The following is a 23282-nucleotide window of genomic DNA, read 5'->3' as shown; positions in this document are numbered from 1 at the left end:
AAGAGTACAGAATTAGGGAGAAGCATCTAGATAACTATGAATGGAATGAAAACTAAATATGAATCAATATCATCATACAGATGCTCTCCTCCAAAAAAAAAGTTAATGCTATCTTTGGGTACTGATGTACCCAAAAGGAAGGATGTGATAGTCTCACTGTCCTCTGTAGTCATGTCTCATTTGTAATACTACATTTAGTCCTAGATGCCAACTTTTAGAAAAGATACTGACAAATATTCAGAAAAATATGGACAATATGGTAAGGGAACTTGAGATATGATATGAGTTCAAAAAACTCCTATCAGCAGAGTAGGAAAAAGGAACAGGTATTTGATTATTTGAAAATTTGTTATGTGGAAGAAGAATTAGATTTGTTTTTTATTTAAGAAAGCAAAATTAAAATCAATAGTAGGAAGCTTCAAATGTTTATGTTGGATATAAGTAAAAACTTCCTAGTAATTAGAATGGCCAGAAAGCAGATGTGTAGCTCAGGAAATCATCAGTTTCCTACTACAGGAGAGCTCCAGGGTGAGACTGGATGATCATTTGTCAAGGATGTTATAGAGGGGATTCTTGTCATTTGTTGAACCAGATGCCCTTTGAGATTTCTTCCAATTCTGAGTGTCTATGATACTGTTTAACCATTATACTAATCATGAATCTCATCTTTGTCACAGGATTTCTCTCCAATATTACTTAGTCAAATATAATGAAGAACTGGATAAAGCTCTTGACTAAAATCATCACATTCATGTATTTCCTATTTGTAGTTTTTTCATATTTAATAAAAATTGATCTAAGAGCTTTCTCATATTTATTTCATTCATAAGGTTTCTTCAATTATTTCTTTGTTGTTCAATAATAAAGACTCTGAGAACATAGACTGTACCACATTCATTAGGAGTTCTCACTTGTATAAATGCTAACATGGAATTAAACTTATACAGTGGCTGAAAGTTTTTCTGAATTCCCTATACTCACTGAGTTTTTCTTTATTGTGAATCTTATGACATTGAATTTTGAGTGAAAACAGACTTTTTCATAATCATTACAGTTATAGCATGTTTCTATTAACTAAGCCTCCATACTATTATAAAACTTCCTCAGCGAAATCTACAATAATGACAAAAGAAATTGACTTAATCATTTAAACTCCCAAAACAAAGGGGATTATAAATAATACTAAACAGATTGTGACATGCAGTGAAAAGAACAAAACATCAAGTTAGTCCAATTTTTTTCTTATTTCAGTGTGTGATTTTATGTGTGTGGGGATGGATGTGGGTGTGTATATACATACATATATGTATATATATGTATATATATATATACACACACACATATGTGTGTATATGCGTGTATATATATATACATATATATATATATATATACACACACCCATACACACACACACACACATACACCCATACAGAGAGATATAAATGTATACATAATACATTTATGTGTGTGCATGTGTATTTAAGTAGCAGGAGGGGATCTTACTGGACTGGAATACATTTGAAAATTGCACATTGTTTTCAATAAACCCCAACTGCTTCCCATTACAAAAATACATTTCTTAAAAAGCCATTATTTCAGACACCATGTGGTTTCAAATTCTAATTAGATTCCAAACTACAAGTGAATCACAAAAGTAATGAACTTATAGTAACAGCAGGTTGTTAATCATGATTTATATAGAGAAAAAGTATAACCAATATTATGGAAGACATATGCCTGGAAATGGAGGCAAGTTGGTCAGGTAGAGAAAATGAGACACAAAGGAGAGACACACTGAGTGGCACATTTGGTATCTTGAAGATAAAAAAAGAATCATAGGAAAACCTCCAGTACAGTGGGTGACTATTCTTTGGAAGATTTATGAAAGAACATAAATGAGAAGGTATGAAAGTGTTAGTTTGAAAGAGCAGAATTAACCACAAACCTATGAAAGTCCTGAAGGATAGCTTGGACCTGAAAGTTTCCCCAGATTCACAGCATTCATAAGAATATTCCTTTCCAGTAAGAATTCTATGATGTTGAAACAATGGAAGGTTTATGACTGAAGGCTTTTAAGCCTCACACATTCACTACCCTCAAATGGTTCTCTCCATTCTAAATTTTCGATAGTTGATGAGAGATGGAAGATTCACTTAAGGATTTCTCATCATACAGATATATATATATATATATAGGGTTTCTCTCATATGCTAGATGTCTCTCCTGTGAGAATTATTTTATGTCTAATGAGGTTGTAAATTCTGATTGAACATTTTCTCACATTCCATAACCATTCTCTCCAGTGTGAATTCTATGATGCTGAATAAGCAAACATTTATAAGCATTTTCTACATTAATTGTTTTTGTAATATTTTTTACATAAATTCTCTGATGAATAAGTCCTTTGAATAAGCCATTTACATTGTTAAATTCTTGGGACTTCTCTGAAATATGAAGTCACTGCTGATCAGTAAGGGCAGGCTTCAAGACTAAGGGCTTTTCAATATTAATTAACTCTTGTTTCTTTTCATTGTGAATTTTCTGGTGACTTGTAAGAGTAGACTTCTTTCTATAGGCTTTCCCACATTCTTTACACTCATATGGTTTCTCTCCTGTGTGTACTCTCTGGTGCTGAATAAGGAAAGCTCTTCTGATAAAGCACTTGCCACATTCACTACATTCATAAGGTTTCTCCCCACTGTGACGTCTCTGGTGATCAATAAGTGTAGACTTCTGACTGAAAGCTTTTCCACATTCGTTACATTCATGAGGTTTTTCTCCAGTATGAAGTCTCTGATGTTGAATAAGGGATGCCCGTGTACTGAATTGTTTTTTGCACTCATTACATTCGTGGTGTTTGCCTCCATTATGTAACTTCTGATGTTCAATAAAAGATGGTCTGTGTCTAAAAGCCTTCCCACATGTACTACATTTATAAGGTATCTCTCCAGTATGAAGTCTTTGATGATCAATAAGGGTAGACTTCCTCCAGTAGGCCTTACCACATTCATTACACTCATAAGGTTTCTCTCCAGTATGAATTCTCTGATGTTGAATAAGAGCAGATCTATGACTAAATGGTTTTCCACAATCACTACACTGATAGGGTTTCTCTCCTGTGTGAATTCTCTGATGCTGAATGAAATTTAGGCTTTGGGTGAAGATTTTGCCACATTCATTACATTCATAGGATCGCTCTCCAGTATGAAGTCTCTGGTGATCCACAAGAGTAGATTTCTTTCTATAGGCTTTCCCACATTCATTACATTTATAGGGTTTTTCTCCTGTATGAATTCTCTGGTGTTCAATAAGCAAGGCCTTTCTGATATAGTGCTTGCCACATTCACTGCACTCATAGGGTTTTTCACCTGTATGAAGCCTTTGATGATCAAGAAGGGCAGACTTTTGACTGCAGGCTTTCCCACATTCAGTACATTCATAAGGTTTCTCTCCTGTGTGAATTCTCTGATGTCGAATAAGCAAAGATTTTCTGATAAAGCATTTATGACATTCACTACATTCATAGGGTTTTTCTCCAGTGTGAATTTTTTGATGATCAACAAATGTAGACTTCTTATTATAGGCTTTTCCACATACATTGCACTGGTAGTGTTTCCCTGCATTGTGAATTTTTTGATGATCATTAAGGAGAGATTTTTTACTGTAGGTATTTCCACATTCACTACACTCATATGTTTTTGCTCCTGTATGAATTCCCTGATGTTGTATAAGCAAAGACCTTCTGATAAAGTGTTTTCCATATTCATTACACTCATAAGTTTCCTCTCTAGCGTGAATTTTTTGATGCTCAATAAGATTTGAGCTCTGTCCAAATTGTTTCCAATATAGAGAATTATCACAAGATTTCTCTTTTGTATGGTTTTTCTGATAGTTAATTAAATCTGAATTTTGTTTGAATCTTTGGCCCATTTCATCCCATTGCGATAGTCTTCCTCCTGAAGGATCTCTCTGAATTCGAACAGAGTTAGAAGTCAGCCTGAAGTTTTTTCCAAATTCATTAAATTCTTGACCTCTCATTCCTATTGGAGATAACTGGTGGATCACTGGAACTGTCCTGAAACCTCCCTCATGAGAAAGGAGCTTCCTCCCTACAGAAGATCCCCAATTTTCCTTTGGTCTTCCTTCGTATTCACAGACTTCTCCCCATTTGGATCCTTGGGAAACATTCCCTGTGAGTCTTTCCAGTATTGTCCATTGTGGTTCTTCAGAAATTTCCTGATTTGGAGACAACACATTTTCCTCAGTCTTCAATTCACAATCTAAAATAATAAATACAAAATAGAAATATTAAAGATCAACAAGAAAGAGATAAAATCTTGGGGTCTATGGGACAAATAACCCAGAAAGTAAGGAGGACAAGGTATAAAGAAAAGCACTCTGATTTTATATATTTATTTCAAATGCTCAGACATTCCTTTCTGCCTTCTCAGATATGCGAAAATAACTTCATATATGTTAAGTGGATATCAATTGATCAACAAATACTAATCAAAATATAGATAAATTTTCCTCTTCATCCTTCCTTTTCCCATTTTTATAAATGGGAAAACAAATAACATCCCCTTGTAATTATGCTGGGCAACAGGTAAGGCAAGTCATTTAGAAAGAGAGAATAAGAAAAAGAGTTGATTGCAAAGCAGCCATGGCAAGCAGAGAAAAGAAGCCAATAGGGGACACTCAAAACTTGTCCTTAATCACTTTGTCTGAGAACCTGATAGTCTGGGTTGATGCCCAAAGAAAAAGAAAAAGCTCCTGAGCATACTAACTGGAATTAAAGGGGAGTTATTCTCCTTATGTAATTCACTAAATTACTGTTACTAACTTTGCAAAACCAACTATTTCACTAACTTCCATTCTCATGCGACCAAGGCCATAGAGCTAGCAATACATGTGAATCAGTCAAGTCTCTGGGATATTTGCTAGAATAGCAAATAGTAGTAGTAACCACTATAAATAGTAGTAGCAACCACTATAATTCAGGCCCTCATCACCTCTTAGCTGCTGTTGTTCAATCATCTTTCTGTCACATATGACTCTTTGTGACCCCATTTGGAGTTTTCTCAGCAAAGATACTGAAGTAGTTTGCCATTTCTTTCTCTAGCTCATTTAACAAATGAAGAAACTAAGGCAAACCCCACAATCCTGGACTCTGAAATTCCTTTCTGATTTTACAGCCCCTACTCTACTCATCATTCTCACAATGACCCCCAATCCTTCCACCTTTCAGTTTTTTTCCAGACCATAACTCCTGCACTAGCTACATTCACCCCTTGATAAAGCAGTTCATCTCCACACTATCCTCTTCTCTCAATTCCTTTGCTCCCTTATCATATTACCAGTCTTATACTAAACCCCAGCCTTGGAATATTTTCATTAACTACTGCCTACACTCCTATTGATATATTCATACACTCCTATTCCTACAGTGTTGATAAAACTGGAGAAAATCACAAAACTGTATTGACTGGCCTCCCCATTTCAGTAATATAAAATCCTGAGTTGTTACTATAAAAAGCCATTCCTAATTCCTGATCTGACTGATCCCTTGTTCCCATTCTCTCAGCCTAACTCAATATTCCACTCAAGATCTATCTATTCTTTCTACACAAAAGCTAACCTTTAATCCTAAACCTTTTCCTTTCTCATTTTCCTTTCTCTACCTGTTGCCATTCACTAAAACCTGGCTCCCTTCTAACAAAATAAGGTTCTCTGGCTATCCTTTCCAGCTACAGTTGTACTTTTATTCATATACTCCATTCACTACAAATTTATGTTACATATCCTCAACTGGGCCTCACTGCTGCAAGGCAATGATTTAATTTACGGTCCCATTACTCCAAGAGCTTTTCCTCCCTCCTCAAATCTCTTATAGCTCAACTTCCCTTTACCCTTTCAGCTGAGAATCCTGCCTCATACTTCACTGAAAAAGGTCAGGGCAAAAAAAAATAAAATAAAATAAAATAGATAGATAGATAGATAGATAGATAAAATTAAGAAGAAGAAAAAAATCAGGACATTTGCCAAAAGCTTTCACATCTTTTCTTCTCATCTTAAATCACTCAGATGGCCTTTCCTTACTATCTCATCCTTCACCCCTGTCTCAAGTGAAGAGGTGGTCTTTTTCTCAGCTAAGAGGAATCTTCTTTAGCAGATTTCCCTTTTTATCATTCCCATTTTCACTGTTCATCAATCTTCAACTCCTGGCTTTCTAGTTTCTTTCAAGTCTTAGTTAAAATGCTAGTTTTCTCTGAGTCTGAAGTCAGGAAAATCTGAGTTCAAATTCAGCTTCAGATACCAGCTGTGTGACTCTGGGCAAATAACTTAAAGCTTGATTCACCGCAGTTTCCTCATCTATAAAACAGAGATCATAATAACACCTACCAAGGCTCTTATGACTCAAATGAGATAATAATTATAAAGCATTTAACCAGTACCTGCCATATAGTAAAGTCTGTATAAATGCTAATTGTTATTGTAGTTATCTTATTTATACATGTTTGGTCCAGAAGCAGCCAAGTGGGACAATGGATATGGCCAAATCAGGAAGACTTGAGTTCAAATACAATGTCAGAAACTTACTAGCTATGTGACCCTGGAAAAGCCATTTAACGGGGGCAGCTAGCTGGCACCAGCCCTGAAGTCAGGAGGATCTGAGTTCAAATCTGACCTCAGACACTTAACACTTCCTAGTTGTGTGACCCTAGGCAAGTCACTTAACCCAAATTGCTTCAGCAAAAAATAAATAAAGAAATAAAAAGCCACTTAACTTCTGTTTGCCTTGGTTTCTTTCCTCAACTATAAAATAAAAATGATAATAGCACTGACCTCCTTTCCATTTATTTCCTTCCTTATTCACATTAGATTGTGAGCTCTAATTGATTGTGATTTGGAGCATTTTTTCATATGACTATAGATGTGTGAGGATAAATATTGTTTTTGACTCTATTTTCCTCGTATTTATAACAGTACCTGGCACAAAGTAGGTATTTAATAAATGTTTGTTGTTGATGTAATTATCCATCAATCAAGGAGAAAGAAATTATTGGTGATACAGAACCCACTCAGTCCTGGAGAGAAAAATAACCATGTCAGCAGAGGGCTTATTTTTGTTTGCTGTTGTTCAGTAATTTCAGTCATGTCTGAAGCTTCATGACCACATTTGGAGTTTTCCTGGTAAAGATACTGAAGTAATTTGCCATTCATTTCACCAGCTCATTTGACAGAAGAAACAAGAGACAAACAGGATTAACTGACTTGCCTAGGGTCACAGCTAATAAGTGTCTTGAGGACAAATTAAAACTCAAAAAGATGAGTCTTCCTGACTCCAAGCTGGACATTCTATCCAATGCATGATCAAGCTGTTTTGTTTTTATTTACTAATAATAGAGCCTGATCAGACTGTAGTCTAGGCTATAAGCAGACATATTCCAGATAATACAGAGAACATATACCACAACCAGAGATTCTAAAAGAAAATATGGCACAAGGGGAATATATTTTTATGAAATTCTGATAATATAATTGTCAGTGAATGAAGAAAGAAGAAAATGCCAAAGCCAAGAGGAGGCCCTAGGTTCAGATTCCACAACTAATACTTGGTGCCTGTGTGACTTTGAGCAAATCCCTTAGTTTCCCTTGGTCTCAGTTTTCTAATCTGTAAAATGAGAGGCTCAGCCTCAGATGTCCCTTTCACCTCTAAATCTATGATTTTATGGTAAAAAGACATATCTAACAGGTAAAGATTTTAAAGGATATGTAAAGATAAAGCAGTAGAAACTTTGAACAAGAAAAAATACTAAAGAATGATATAGACCATGAGAATAGTATCACTAAATACCAGACTGAACAAGGCTCATAAAAAATTAGAATAAAATGGAGCAGGAATATCAAAAGGGACTGGTGGCAAAACTAGGCACCAAAAAAAAAAAAAAAAACAGCTGGCAGCAGCAAAAGATGGAAACAGGAGCCAAAACTACACACCCTCTACCCCAAACCTAGGATAGCAGACAGCTTGATGCTTCACATTAGGGGCCCACATATTTTTATCACTAACTGCAATGAAAGGATAGACTGTGGTGATTGTTGAAAACATAAAGCTGGAGGGAAATAAATGACTGAATTATGATCCTTTCTAAGCTTACCTACCATCTACCCTGTATCTTGCGTATGCCTATTTATGTATATCTTGTTTCCAATGTTAGAATATAAGCTTCTTGAGGAAAGGAGGTGGTTTTGCCTTTTCTTTGTATTCCCAGTACAAATTCTTGCTTATTTGCTTGCTTGATTAAACTGAAATCCCAAAAAAATTTCAAAAGATTGGAATAGTGGATTGAAGCTATTGAGATTATTTTTTTTTTAAAGTATTGAGTCCTTCAATTGAGTAAAAAAAAAAAAAAAAAAAAAAAAAGCATAAGTTGCACAAGTATAGCATGGAACCAGTTGACTGGAAAGTAGTTCATGGGAAAAACAATGAAGATTTTCATAGACTCCAAGCCCAATATAAATCAATAATGTGATGTGGCTGCCAAAAAAGCAAATGTAGTTTTTCACTATATTTACTTAAGTCATGTTCAATACAAGGAAATTTAGTTTCATTACTACTGCATTTCTGCCCTTTAGACCTCTATTTTAGGAACTAGAATGTGTCCAAATAAAGGTCAACAGGATGGTGAAGAGATTTCATGAACCATGCCATATAAGTATAAACTGAAGGAAATAGAAAAGTTCAGTCTGGACTTAGGAACAACATAATTATTCTCTACACATACCTAAAGAATTATTACATGGAAGAAGGATTAGAATTAATTGTTTTGATTCTAGAGAATAAACATTAACATTTTCTTTAGAAACTTAAGACCCCATAGGAGAAGAACTATTGTTGTTTTTATCTTTGTATTTCCAGTGCTTGACATATAGTAAGCATTTAATAAATATTTTGGAACGTGAATGAATGACTGGGTAAAAGTTGCATTGGACCAGATTTCAGCTCTGCATAAGGAAACACTTTCTGATAATAATGACAAGCTCAAAATACAATGGGTTATCTTGTGGAGTAACAAATTTCCTGTCATTTGAATTTCTTATGTGCATCAGTGAAAGTTTATGTCAATGAAAATTCCCTAAACAAATGAAAATCACAGGTACAGTCAATATATATGAAATGAGGGAGGGAAGAGGAAAGGAAGGAGGGAAAAGTGAAGATAGAAGGAAGGGAAGGAGAGAAGAAGGTAGGGAGGGAAGGAGGCAGGGGGAGAGGGAGAGAGGGGGAGAGGGAGAGAAGGAAGGGAAAGAGGGACGGAAGGAAGGAAGGAAGACCAAATAATGATCTGTTAAATTTCTACAACCCTGGAACAGAGGTCAGAGAGTAGGAATGAGCAAGAACCAGACAGTTACTTCATTCCAAATTATATCTATTATTCGAAAGGTTTTCTGCTATGAAGAAAAGAATACAACAAAATAATTTGTTCTTTTATATCTCTGGAATAAAAAGCTAACCCACCATGTGGACCTAACCACTAAGCACCCAACAGATGATCAATGCATGTATGTATATTCAATGACTTAATGAAGATAACTCACTCACCTGAACAGTCGCCTCTCAGCATTTCTCTCCCTTCAGCTTCCTGAAAGTCTAGGATCCATGGCTCTTCCCCTCTTTCTAGCTGGGAGATCACATTTGGTTTGGATACTGGAAATCCTGTGCATGGGGAAGGAAACGGGGCCCGGTGATTTGTTCTGGACACACAGAGCTGTCCCAAGCTCAGTTCCAGGCCCTGGGTTTTCAAGTAAGTGAGAAGAGAAAAAAGGCCATGACAGTAGAGCCTAAAAAAGTCTTAAGAAATTTCTGAAGTAGATCTTAGAAATGTGTTCCCAGAGAAAATGGGAACTGGTGATCTAGATACATGGGGCAATTAATTAATTATGTGGTATGCACTCTTACAATGCACAAAATTTCATCTTAGATCCCAGATGATATGCCTCATCCTAAATCAGGAAGAAGTCTGAGTTTCTTACAAAGAACTGAGAGGCATCAAAAAGTACAGATTTAGGTAGAAGTAGGGAATCTCTTTTCCTAATTCTCTCTATCTATCAAGTCTGTAATTTTGGAAAGGGAAATAGAATTATGCTACCTGTGAACCTCAAAAGAATTAGAAATCTGTAGTCCCTGTAGAATGTAGAAATCTGAAGCTCAAACATAATAAAAATTTTCATGCCCTCACAAAACAAAAAGCTAAAGTATTCAGATCTAGGGAGAGGAGCCTTACCCAGAGAGACCACATTCCCATAATTCTCCAGCATCACATCCCTATAAAGGTTTCTCTGAGCAGGACCAAGATGGCTCCACTCTTCTCGGGTAAGATACACAGCCACATCTTCAAACATCATAGATGCCTGAAACACGTTCCTGCAGCAGCCTTGAGAAAACCCCAGTGTTTGGCCCTGCAATGAATCACATGATCATAGAAGGTCAGGTTTGGCAGAGAGTGCTGAGGCATATTCCTAAACAAGAGTCTCCAATGCAATATAAGGGAAAAAAATAGTTGTCAAGCATTTGCTGCAAGACTTCTAGGGAAAGAGGTCTAGGAACTCACTACTTCCCAAGGAAGCCCTTTGGTACACTTTGAGACAGCTAGGTAGTCACTGGAAGGTGATCCAATGCAGAGGTAGTACAGAAAGTCTGACTATGAAACAGACTATGAAAGTGTGAAAATATGTGTACATATATAAATGTGTGTTTGCATATGCACTTTGAGGGATTCTCAAGAAAGGGCCAGGAAACAATGGATTTAGAAAAAAAGAGAAAGGGAAGGGTTTTAAAAAAAAAAGTGATTTTCTCCATTCCCCAAACAAGAAGAGCACATGATTGAGAAACTTTTTTCCAATTTGATAAGTCAAAGAGGAGACCCTACAGCCCAGATGTGCAAAGTCAGTAAACATATTTATGATGGCTGAGTTTCTTCAACTGTGGTTTGTGATCTCATATGGGATCTCATAACTGTAGGTGGGAGTTATGAAATTATGTTTATTATTAGTAAATGTTTGATTTGTATACCTATTTTATATACCTATATACCTAGGATCACATAAAAATTTCTCAGATAAAAAAGGGTCACAAGTGCAAAAAGTTTAAGAAGTCCTGGACCTAGAGATCCTGGGCCTAGAGAGCCAATGAGCTTTTTCCTTGGAGTCCCTCACTCTACTAGGCTCCCAAGGCAAGGAATATAGATTCATATCCCTGGTGTTGAAGTGGGAAGTGCAGGAGAGTAGTTGGCTAGAAAAACTCTAGCAAGGAAACATGGCTGAGCCTATTGTAGAGACAGCAACAATGGGATCTCAGAACAGAAAACTTACCTGAGACCTGGATGGAAGAAACTCATCTGCCATCACCTGGTCTCTCAGATGCTCCTTTGATAGATACAACTGAGGGAAAAGAAGGAAATTGTTATGGGAGCTACATACTAGTGGCTGCTAGGTATTACAGAAGCTACCTGCTAGTGGCTACTGGAGAATTTTGACCAGCAGAACAGATCCCTTCATGTGAGAGGATGATAACAATACAAGGAGTCTGAGAGGCAGTTGCATTCTTTGACCTCCCTTCTCTTCCCTCTTGCTCTTGCCTCCGATTTATTTCATTCCCAATTTACAAGCAGCATTGATTTGCAATTCCTTCAAGTGTGTTATGATTCAAGCTGTGGGAGCTTTCAGAGAATTGACCTGTCCCTTAATGGTACAGTCCCCTTTAATCCTTTACACATTTTCTAGGTTTTGCCCTTAGGCATGGTCCTTAACATGAGTGAGACCAATCCTGGATGGTGGTTTCCCTTCTACCTAACCTTGAGATTCCAGAATCCTCTTCATCAGTGGGAAACTAGGAACCCTTTTAGACCTTGGTTACTATGAAATCAATCAATTAATCAACGAACATTTAATAGATAATACCTATTTTGTTACAAACATTGATGCTGGGAATACAAGACAAGAATGAAACAATCCCTTCCTTATAGAAGCATACATCCTATCAGAGATCAAATGTATACATATATAAGTACGTACAAAATATGGGGGAATACAAAATTGGGGGGAATTGGCATGAGGGGAAGATGTTACTAAGTTAATAGAATAAAAAAGGCCTTATGTAGGAGGCAATATTTAAAGTGAGCATTGAGAAAACTACAAATCTTGAAAGATGGAGATGAGGAGAGTGTACGTTTTAGGCATTTTCAGGCAACAAGTGCAAAAACAAGGAAGCAGGAAGTGGAATGAACCATATGAGGAAAATTACAGGCAATGTTGCTATACTATAGTGTGTATGTAGTTGAGAATAAGATGCAATAATGAGAGAATGGTTCCAATCAGGATATGAAGAAATTTAAATGATAAACAAGGGAATCCTATATTTGATTCTAGAAGCAATAGAGAGCTACTAGAGTTTATTAAGTGGGGGAAAGGGTGACATGATCAGAAAATTAGGAAAATAGAAAAATCACTGAAAACTGTGAAAGTTTAGATTGGAGAGCAGAGAAACAATGTAGAGAAGCTAATTGGAAAACAATTGTAAAAGTCCAGAGGAAAAGAAGGGGAAAACAGATACAAAAGCTGTGTGGAGGTAAAATTAACAAAATTTAAGCATAGAAAATCAGTTGTGATAGCTTCATTCATTCATCCAATACACATTTCAGAGCCTAATGCATGCTGAAAATATATATCTCTCATCAAATATAACTATATCTGAAACAGCATGGTAAAATGGAAAGAGCATTGTACTTGTGAGCTAGAAGAACCTAGGTCACTAGCTTTAGTCATACGATTTCATCTCTCTGAAGCTAATTTCCATCCACAAAATGGGGCTGACATATGAATAACAAAAGCAGTATACAAATATGAGTTCATTACTTCTATCTTATTATCTTATTATATTATTCTTAAAACTTAAAGCACTATAAATCTGAGTTCCTATTTTTATTATGATTGTAGATGGAAGCTATTAGCAAGATCCCTCTCTGTTATTGTTCAGGTTGTGACTGGCTCTTTGTGACCCCTTTGGAATTTTATTTTACAGATGAAGAAACTGAAGCAGACAGGGTTAAGTGGCTTGTCTAAATTCAACCAGATAGTGAATGTCTGAGGCCTGATTTAAGTTCAGGTCTTCCTGATTCCAGGTCCAGATTTTTACCCACTGCATCACCTAACTACCCTAATTCCTCCTCTGAGTTCCACCTATTTTGTAGGCAGAAAATATATAGCTAATTCACCAGTGAATAAATAGAATTCAAATAACAGAAGCTAGAATAATAGGCATTTTAGGAAAAACAGTAGTAAACTGGAATAACAGTATTTGTATAATGCTTTACAGTGTGCAAATACTTTACATAAGCTATCTCTTTGATCTCATGCAGGTAGCTCCACAGGACACAGGGTTTGAAGTCAGAGAGACCTAAGTTCAAATCTGTCTCAGACACTCGCTAGCTGGGTGACTATGGGCAAGTCACTGTTTGCCTCAGTTTCTCAACAGTAAAATAAATTGAAGAAGAAAATGGCAAACCATTCCAGAGTCTTTGTCAAGAAAACCCCAAATGAGGTCACTAAAAATCAAACATAACTGAATAATAGCAACAACATAGCTCATATTATATTCTCCTAGGATACTTAATACATTTAATTTCTGACTTTGTTTCCTCAACTGTAAATTGGAAATCATTCATCTCCCAGGATTATTGTGAGTCTCAAATAAGCACTTAGCTCAATACCTGGCACATAGTAAGTGCTTAATAAATGTTTGTTCCTGTGTTTAAAACAACCCTGTGAGGAAGGTGATATTATTAACTCCACAGATAAAAAAATGGAAATTAAGAAAGGATAAACTTATTTGGAATTGCACAGATTTCTAAAACAGGTTTCTAATTAAGGTCTTGGTGACTCTAAGTCCAACACTCTGGAATATATCCAAAGGAGGAATTCCAGAATATGAATTGACTAAAGACCAGGCCATATGAATAATCAGTAATGTTTTCTTTAGAAATAGAGTATCTTTTTCTAGAGATCCCTGGAGCACTCCTCTATAGATCTCTTTACAAGATGATATTAAATTAGTAATTACTACCTTTTGGATTCAACTAATTAACAAGCTCCAAACCCACCTAACTTTACTAGCCCATGTCTTTCCATCCTGTCCACAAGCTGTGAAGATGGGAAAGGAGCAGGAGATTATCTCTTGGAAGAGGTAGTACCTGAAAAAAAGAGGATTTCAACAGGTAAGATAAGGGGAAAGAATCTGTCCAAGGAAAGGGTGAGAGTATGAGCATAAAAAGGGAATACAGAAAGACAAAAAGCAAGAATAATGGATGGCTAGAAGCCCATTTTAGCTGGAAAATAATAGTAGTAGTAATAGTTATAACATTACCTACTGCCTTATGGTTTGCAAAATGCTTTAGAAATATTATTTCATTTGATCCTCACAATAACCCTGGGAGTTGGTGATATTATTATCCCTATATTATAAATGAGGAACTGAAGCTGAGAGAGGTAAAATGATTTGCCCAGGATCACACAGCCAGTAAGTATCTAAGATCATATCTACTGTGCCACCTAAAGCCTACTAGACAAATTTAAAAGAATCCTGGAATCTCAGAGTACAAATATTCTAACCTATGCCTGTTCAGGAATTCTCTCCTAAAAATCTCAGGAATATTCCTGAAGACCTTCTTCTTTAAACTGACACTAATCAATCAGTTACTTTTTCTTTAATCTAGTCCTTGTTATTCAATCAGTCTCAAAGTAACCCAACTCTATTATCAACTAGTTCACATTCTATCTTGTATCTTGTCCACACCAAAAAAAAAAAAAAAAAAAAAAAAAAAAGTGAACTGAATTCAAAAAATTGTCAAATGCCTTGTTGAAAAATGTCTATCTACTATGTCTATGGCATTCCCTTGATCTATCAGTCTAATAACCCTATCAAAAAAGAAAGTGGAGTCTATCATAACCCTTTCTCAAGTGCTCACAATTCTTTTTTTTTAATTAGAGAATTTTCCCAGGAACCAAAATCAGGTTCATTGAATTAAAAACTCTACCTCTTTCACTTAAAAAAAAAAAAATCTATTACAGTGTTTGTGTTGCAGTCTTGCAGCATTTCTCCTTAATCTCTAGTATATTTCAAAGAACAATGAATGGTTAGAAAGATGGGCTGAATGGGGTATAATTGGGATAAATGTAAAATCCTGTAGTTGGGCACAAACTATATGAGTATAGCTAGATCTATGTGCATGTTCAATGCTTCATTTGAAAAAAGTCTGGGGATTTTAATGAACTGCAAACTCAATATTATCTAACAGCACTGTAGCATGACAGCCAAAAAGGCTAGTTTAATCATAAATTATGTGATTTGAAGCATATTTTTGGAATACTAAATTGAGTTATAGGTGCCATATTTTAGAAAGGATGCTGGTAAACATGAGAATAAATACCTTGGAGAGATCAAAGTAGCTAGATGGCTAAATGGGTAGCACACCAAACCAAGAGTCAAGAAATAAGTTCAAATCTTACCCCAGATGCTTATTAAGTTTGTGACACTAGAGAAGTTACTTAAAATCAATCTGCCCCAGTTTTTGCAACTGTAAAATGAGGATAATAATAGCACCTATCTCAGAGTTGTTTAAGGATCAAATAAGATAACATTTGTAAAGCACTTAGCACAATGCCAAGTATATGCACACATACAGCATTATGTGGGTATGCATGTATGTACATATACAGTAATGGGTAAATGTTAATTTTTACTGTGTGCATATGTGTACATATATAGCATTATGTAAATATTTGTCAGTTTTTACCAGTGAGAAGACTAGAGATCATACTGCATGAAAAAAAAAAAAAAAAGATTGAAGAAAATAGAGATATTTAACCTGGAGAAAAAAGATTTAAACAATTAAGTCTAAAAAGACCTATCATGAGGAAGAGGAAGCAAAGCTAGCTTGTTTTGCTCAATATCAAAGAGATGAATTAGAACCAGTAAGTAAAAGTTGAAGAGACAGAGAAGTAGATTTAGGAAACACACACACACACACACACACACACAGAACAACAACAATTAACAATTAAAACTATCCAAAACTGGACTTAGCTGAGACAGTAGCTCCCTATCATTTAAGATACATACATGGATAATGTTGAGGGAATTCTCTCTCAGTTATGGGGTACATTAAATGATTTCTGAGATTCTTTTTCCATTCAAAAATTCTGAATCTTTGATGAAAATAGGAAAAGCAGAAGAGTTTAAGGAATTCACATAAGATGACGTCAATCTCTTCAAGAAAGAAGGCGAAATTATCTAATTAAAGAAAGCAAGGATAGGCTATGGGAAAAGCCCTAAGAAAGAAAGCTTTGGAACAGGTTCTATGAGGAATATCATTGTTTACACTGAAACAATACTTCAAAGTTTACAAAGAATTGTAATGATATTTTCATCTGATCCTCAAAATAATCCTATGAATTTTTATAATGGGTATTACATTTATTGCTTGTCTTCTCAATGGGTAAGAGAGAACTTGGAGGAAGAGGATTTAGAATCAAAAAAACTTTTTAATGAATTTTTTTAATGTTTTTTAAATTTCTAAATAATAATTCCATGAATTACAGGTTTAAAAAAAATGGCTTTTTAAAGATGAGATGATGAGGTTTGGAAATGTTAAGTGACTTACCAAAGGTCACAAAAGGCAGAGCCAGAAAAAAATATAAGCCTTCTGTTTCCATGTCCAGTATTCATTCCACAATATCTATTTGATATTCAAAATGGAACTGTGATCTCATAAACTGGGCTTTCCTTCAATGATGCAGATCACAAATTCATCTGTATTTCTCTTGCCTATTCTCCCATAAATTTTCAAGCAGGATTCACCTAATATGTTAGGGTCCTTCCTTAATTTCTCCTGATATCATAAGATTACCAGACAGAACACGGATGATCCATCTCCCATCCCTCACCTTTGGAGGACCAATCCTTCTTCTTCTATTAGAAGTTCCTCCCTGGTGATACTACAGATATATACTTACCATTGTACCTCTTCATGACATCTACTCATTTTTCATCTACTCATCTTCATCTTATTTTTCAGTTATTCAGAAACTAATATATTCCATGTCTTTCAGGTATATATGACAGAATGTTGGTATGAAAGAGATAAGCCTTTGCTCCTAGAAGATTGGGATCATTAAAGTAGTTCTTCAGTTTCCTAAAGATAATCCAGACTATTTCCCTCTTCCTATTTAATTTGAGGCCCAAATCATCCATCCCAGATACATAATATGTTGAATGCCTGTATCTCAATAGTTTGTCCATCAAATTTCAAATTACAATCTGGGAAAAAGATGTAAAAGGCCAGAACTCTAGAAAGGTATACTTGGATCAAGGACAGCAGGGTGCTTATAGTTAAGCACCTACTCAGTGTGATATACTTAATGTGATGTAATGATGTAATCACTCTACTTGGCATATACTTAGTGTATATAGATGTAATGGCTACAGTTGGCTCATGCTAAGTTGCTGTAGTGATGTAATCGTATTTAAAGGGTGAGAGGACTGGGAACTGGGAGTCTCAGCCACAGACAAAGAAGGGTCTCAGACACAGACACAAGAGAAGACTCGAGACTCCAGATTCCAGACTGCAGGGTCCATCTTTGACCAGTCTCATGGTAGCTCTCCTTCCTTCATCACTTCTCCACCAAAAGACCAAGACCCATCCAGAGATCCTCTGGAAAAATGGCCCAGACATTACAAAAAAACATTCTTTATCTACTTCATCTTTCCTATAAAGACGACCAAATCAAACTCTTTTGAGTGGTTTGAGATCCCATCCAGAAAATTCTACAATATTTCAGGACTTAAAGAAACCATCACAATGTTTTATCCAAACCATTTCTATGTTCTCACCATCCACAGGGAATACATCTTTGATTTGGATTCCATGCTGGATTCTCCTCCATCATTGTAGTAACTATCTTTGGTGAACATATATCTACCTCCTTGTATAAATTATCACTCACCTGATTTTTATGATTTCAGGGTCATTTATCAAGGTCATTTCAATTGTTATATCTTTCAAGGAATCATGAATGATTCTAATCAAATGAGTTAAGATTTTTAAAATGCTTAGAACTATGTCTGGTACACAGTAGTTTCTTAATAAATATTTACTTCCCTCCTTCCCTTTCCCTGATGAAAGATTCTTTGATGGAAGAGATGCTGGGTGACACAGTATAGTGTTAATGATCCAGCACGGTTTCTCTAGAGGTGTTTATTTAGCTGTTTGAGAATAGGAATACAGAAAATAGATGATGGGAGTGACCTAGGACTAGTAGCTACCAGCTCAGGAATAGCAGAAGATCAAGAAGGTCAAAAAATCAAGGTAAAAGAAAATGTATGGTGAAAATCACTAGTTGAAAACTGACTAGGGAAGAAAGTGAAGGCAGAACAAGGGCAATGGATTGAAAAAAAAAGAACCAAGGAATGAGAGCTCTCCCTTCTCTATGAAAGTGTTTGGAAGTTTGGAAGGAATCAAGAAGAGAGTGCTGGTCAGAGAGTGAGATTTCAGAGATCAAGATTTTAATACTAGTTTTATGTGAAAGTAAGATAGAATGGTAGATAGCTAAAATAAAAGTGGAAATTAAAGAAGTTGAGAGATTTGAAGAGCTGTAAATCTAAGGTATTAGAAAAAAAATTAAAATGACAACTAAGATCTCTAAGAATGATGGGAAATTATATAGTAGAGAGTAAGATAGTGAACCTAGTACCAAAATCACTGAGAAAGATGGAACAATGTTCTTGAGATCAATAGGGGGCAATGACAACAATTATAAGAAAGTGACATTGGGATGTCTATGAACTTCAAAGGAAGAATCATGGCAGATAATGACAAAGCAAGGGCCTGGAAGCACCAGAAGGGGAAAGGGGTATGTTAACCCCACCCTTCTCCCATTTCCTGAAATTATAGGTCCAAAAAAAGTAATCAACCTTAGTTGTGGTTGTGTCAAAAGCAGTTGTCAAAAATGTAGTCTTCTCTTCCCTCAACCAGTTCCAAGTTTCTACCTCTACAATATCTGTCATTTTTCATTTTTGTTCTATCCCCATAGATTCAAGTCTGCCTGTCTCTATCTCTGTTTCTCTCTGTCTGTCCCTCTCCCTCTCCCTCCCTCCTCTCTCTCTTTCTCTCTACCTCTCTCTCTCTCTCTCTCTCTCTCTTTCTCTCTCTCTCTCTCTAGATATATATATATATATATATATATATATATATATATATATATATATATATATATATATATGTACACACACACATATATATACCTTTTCCCAATTCATTTTATATAAAATGTTACATTATCCTCTCCAGTATATTATAATATGAAATATTTTAATGGCTCCTTACTCCCCAATAACAATCAACCTCCTCCATAATCTGACACCAGCTTTATCTCTAGCCTTATCTAAAACTATTCCTTTTACTATATCTTTCATCCTACCAAACCTGACTACTTTCCTGCCTTCATCATCTCAGCCTTGTGCCTGACCCCACTTTACAGAAATTCTATCTTCCTTGAAACCTTTCCTAATTCCCTTAGATGAAATTATCCCTCTCTTTATGGAACTTTTACACTTCTCTTTTACAATGACAATGTCTGCTTCATATTACATGTAAGTGTAACCTTGTCTTCTACTTCCTCTACTGAGCCACAAATTCCTTGAAGGCAAAAGTCAGATATCTCTGAAGCTCAGGATCATTATACAGTAGGAGATTTCAGGAAACATTTGGTGAAGGCACACTGAGATATAGCATTTCTTTGGCTGGAGGATAAAAAGGGCTTATAGCAAAGTCAGACCCTAATTCTATTATAGCCTGGGTTCTTCATGGGCTTGAAGTACAAAATGGAAGAATCCTAGAATCACAAAGGAAAGGGGATCATAAATTAATATAATAGCTAAAAGGGCTTTCAGAGTCCTAAGATATTTTTCAATTAAAAAATGTAGTTTAATGAAACAAAATTAATAAATTTACAATGCCTTAAGAAAATAATAAGCATTATTTCTTCAAGATTAGAGAGCAGTAGTTCTTAACCTGAGTTCCATGGGCAAGCAGCATGTCTATGGATAGCAGGGGGTCCAAAAATTTAGAGAAAAAACTTTTAAATCTTTATTTCAATATAGTTGATTTCCTTTGTAACTTTATACATTTTATCTCATGCATTGAATAACAACATTCTCAAGAGTACATAGGTTTTATCAGATTGCCAAAAGTATCCATGATACACACAAAAAGATTAAGAAATTCTGCACTGTATATCAAAGCTGTGACACAGAAGTCTTATATAATTACAAGTTCATTTCAGTTCTTTAAGACTAGAAACGCCAAGCATCATGACTGCTAGAACTGAAAGGTCTATCATTTATCTATATCTTGCTGATAAACAATAATTCATCTTCCATAAATGTTAGTCTTATGGTAGTATAAACTTTGTGAAAAATGAATTCAGAAAAGAAGTACTTAGTGCATAAAACTGACAATATCTTATAATACAAGACCAGTCAAGGTCAACATACCCATTAGCCAATTAGAAGTATATACCTAGTAAGTAAGTAATCATCAAGGTTGCAAACATTACATTTTTCCTGCATTCAATTCTGATTGGGATATTATGTGCTATTTACTGCAGTTTGCTCTTCTAGTTATATTGTATCATATATATACTCATTCAGAGTTTTTATTTTATAAAAGCTTTAATAGAATAGCATGGAGGTGAGAGATCTTTATCCTTAAAAATGGCAGAAGGCTGAAAAATCACTGAACAAAAACAAACAAAAAACCCAGCAAAATCTTTATTTCTAAATGTGTATTACTGTCCAAAAATATTCATATGTTCAAGAACAATTAAAATTTAAATAATTAAGTATTGAGTATTATTTGTTTTTAATATTGTTTCAACATAATAAAAGAAATTTGTCAGCAATGTTTGAGGAGGGCTTTAATATTTTTGGCTAAAAAGTATTTACATATTTTATTATAGATATATTACATATAAATATATTACATATAAACAGGTTGACCAAAAATCACAGCAAATCTTTTAATACAATTGTGAATATTTAATAATTTTATAAAGTTATTTTGTTTTTGTTTTTGTTTTTTGTCCAGAAAGAAACTGTAAAAAACAACAGTATTTGTTTTGGGGGGGTTTTCCAAAGTAAATTCTTTCTTCATCAAAGTGGCATTATTTAAAACAACTAAGTCAAGATGTTACAAATACATATAACAAAATTAAAATTTACACTTAACAATTTAAAAGCTGTTACAATTTTGTTTTAAGAATACCTAATAGTACTTATTCCCTGTTAATATTTCATTGTAACAATCTGTTGCAAATTCATAATATGCTTTAAAATTGCAACAACAAAAAGGAAAGCTCTTTGACACATATTTTGATTATGAACAGAGATAGAAAGCTGGCATTAATACAGAAATAGAAATCTATACTTTTAAATTAATTTTTAAGCCACAACTACAACTTAGGTATAATATATTACATTTTCACAATCTACATTATATTAATAAGCCATTATGTCTCATAATTTTCATATGGAATGAAAAGTAAAAATTTCATTCTTACTTCTAACATATATTTCCATTCAAACCTGTTTCCCTAATACAAATGAAGGTCAATGCCATTTATTTGGTTTTTATTATAAAACAAGAGAATGATGCTGAAAAGCTTCTAATACCAACATTTCTCAGCAGATGCTGAAGCATCTGCAACTACATCATTATTTGCCAGTCTCAGCTCTTTCCAAATAATCAAGGAGTAATGATGGATAGGAAAACAAGAAAGAATGAGTCTTCTTCACTCCAAATGTTCTAAGTTTCCAAATACTGATAACATTTTACAGCATAATTTTTCATTGGTGATGGAGAACTGATTTTATTCAAAGCCTAGGCTTCACGACAAAGTAACCACGCATCAATAGTGCATCAAGCTGCCAGATCTCCCCACAATCACGAGCCCCGATTTGCAGGAAAGAACGTTGGAAAATTAGCAGCTTTCCTGAACATCTGTTGCCTGGAATATCTTTAGCAGCCCAAATGTTTTCCACACATTTCAATTTGGATTTCATTTTATGTCTTACCCAGATCAGCATTGTCAGCTTCCTGATCTCTGCTCAAGTTTGATTATGTAAGTCTCCGGTGCACACTTTTATTTTCTTATTCAGGACGCTGATTTGATCTGATTTGACAGCTCACCAACCAATCTGCCATTAACTACATTTTGCGATCAACGACATTTATTTTTTTCCCCTGAGGCTGGGGTTAAGTGACTTGCCCAGGGTCACACAGCTAGGAAGTGTTAAGTGTCTGAGACCAGATTTGAACTCGGGTCCTCCTGAATTCAAGGCTGGTGCTCCATCCACTGCGCCACCTCGCTGCCCCGACATATATTATTAATGGATTTGAAATTAATGACATTCCATTAACGGAATCTGTAATTTGATTCTATACGCAGGATGTGACAGACTTCTGACTATATTCAGTTATTAAAAAATAAAACAGTGATCCATCCATAATAGCTTTTAGTTGGGTAAGAGACATTGGGATAGGGGAATACGTGGGGAGAAGAGGTCACAGGGGCATTATGCATAGTTAGTCCCCTTTAGTAGTTACTGTTTCATAGTTCGAAGAGGGACTGGAAGGAGGAGACCCTGCAGAAGGAAACTAGGGAGGAGACCCCGAGGCTGGGAGAAGGTAAAGAAGGGAAAAGGCACTCCAGGACTCGGGGTTGAGTGCGAAAGGGACAACTGATCCAGTGGGGGAGGGGTAGAGGCGGGGACCTTGAAGAGAGAGGAGGAAGATGGGGGCGGGGACCCAATGGAGGAGGAGAGGGGGCGGGAATGCTTGGCAGAGGGGAGGAGGAGGGGGCGGGGACCTTACGAGGGTGGGGGAGGGGACACAGCGGGTGGAAGGGACCCAGGAGTCCCGAGGACTCACCTTGTGAATCCTGACCACGAGCCGCTTCGCAGTGGGAGCCCGGAGCTGCGAGCTGGAAGTGACTGACCAGGGGCGAGGCCCTCTGTCCCCGACACAGACAGCTCATCGGTCACAGGCTCGCCCTCGGCCGAACGGTCGGCTCCGCGTCCTGTCACTGGGAGGGGGAAAGGAGAGGCGGGGATGAGGGAGGGGCGGGACTGGGCAAGGAGCCGTTTTTGTTTCCACGACCGGAAGGGAACG

General features: G+C 35.9%; 1 protein-coding gene across 3 annotated transcripts; it reads right to left on the bottom strand.

The window, feature by feature from the left end:
• Positions 1 to 797: 797 nt before the first annotated feature.
• Positions 798 to 23261, bottom strand: LOC141539167 (uncharacterized). 3 transcript variants are annotated; one of them, XM_074261503.1, is made up of 6 exons: positions 23043 to 23261; positions 14160 to 14249; positions 11374 to 11442; positions 10287 to 10461; positions 9605 to 9718; positions 798 to 4280 (listed from the first exon to the last, which is right to left on the bottom strand). In XM_074261503.1, the coding sequence occupies exons 3-6, from the start codon at positions 11404 to 11406 to the stop codon at positions 2458 to 2460; spliced, it is 2145 nt and encodes a 714-aa protein (XP_074117604.1). In that variant the 5' UTR covers positions 11407 to 11442; positions 14160 to 14249; positions 23043 to 23261; the 3' UTR covers positions 798 to 2457. The 3 variants fall into 3 exon arrangements, with proteins under 3 accessions (XP_074117604.1, XP_074117596.1, XP_074117614.1); XM_074261495.1 differs by lacking the exon at positions 14160 to 14249; XM_074261513.1 differs by lacking the exons at positions 11374 to 11442; positions 14160 to 14249; positions 23043 to 23261 and having other exon boundaries at positions 9605 to 9794; positions 10287 to 10424.
• Between the last annotated feature and the right edge of the window lie 21 nt (positions 23262 to 23282).

The sequence above is a fragment of the Sminthopsis crassicaudata genome, chromosome 1, assembly GCF_048593235.1.
Source record: "Sminthopsis crassicaudata isolate SCR6 chromosome 1, ASM4859323v1, whole genome shotgun sequence".
Lineage (NCBI taxonomy): Eukaryota > Metazoa > Chordata > Mammalia > Dasyuromorphia > Dasyuridae > Sminthopsis > Sminthopsis crassicaudata.
The sequence above is the reverse complement of the archived record's forward strand: the minus strand, read 5'-3'. Positions and strand labels throughout refer to the sequence as shown.

Excerpts from the sequence above, each read along its gene's own strand:
- LOC141539167 (XM_074261503.1), bottom strand. The coding sequence starts at position 11,406 with ATGGCAGATGAGTTTCTTCCATCCAGGTCTCAG. Across the intron at positions 9,719-10,286 it reads TGGGAATGTGGTCTCTCTGG|GATTTCCAGTATCCAAACCA; the intron begins GTAAGGCTCCTC and ends CCCCATGCACAG. Across the intron at positions 4,281-9,604 it reads GCTGAGAGGCGACTGTTCAG|ATTGTGAATTGAAGACTGAG; the intron begins GTGAGTGAGTTA and ends TTATTATTTTAG.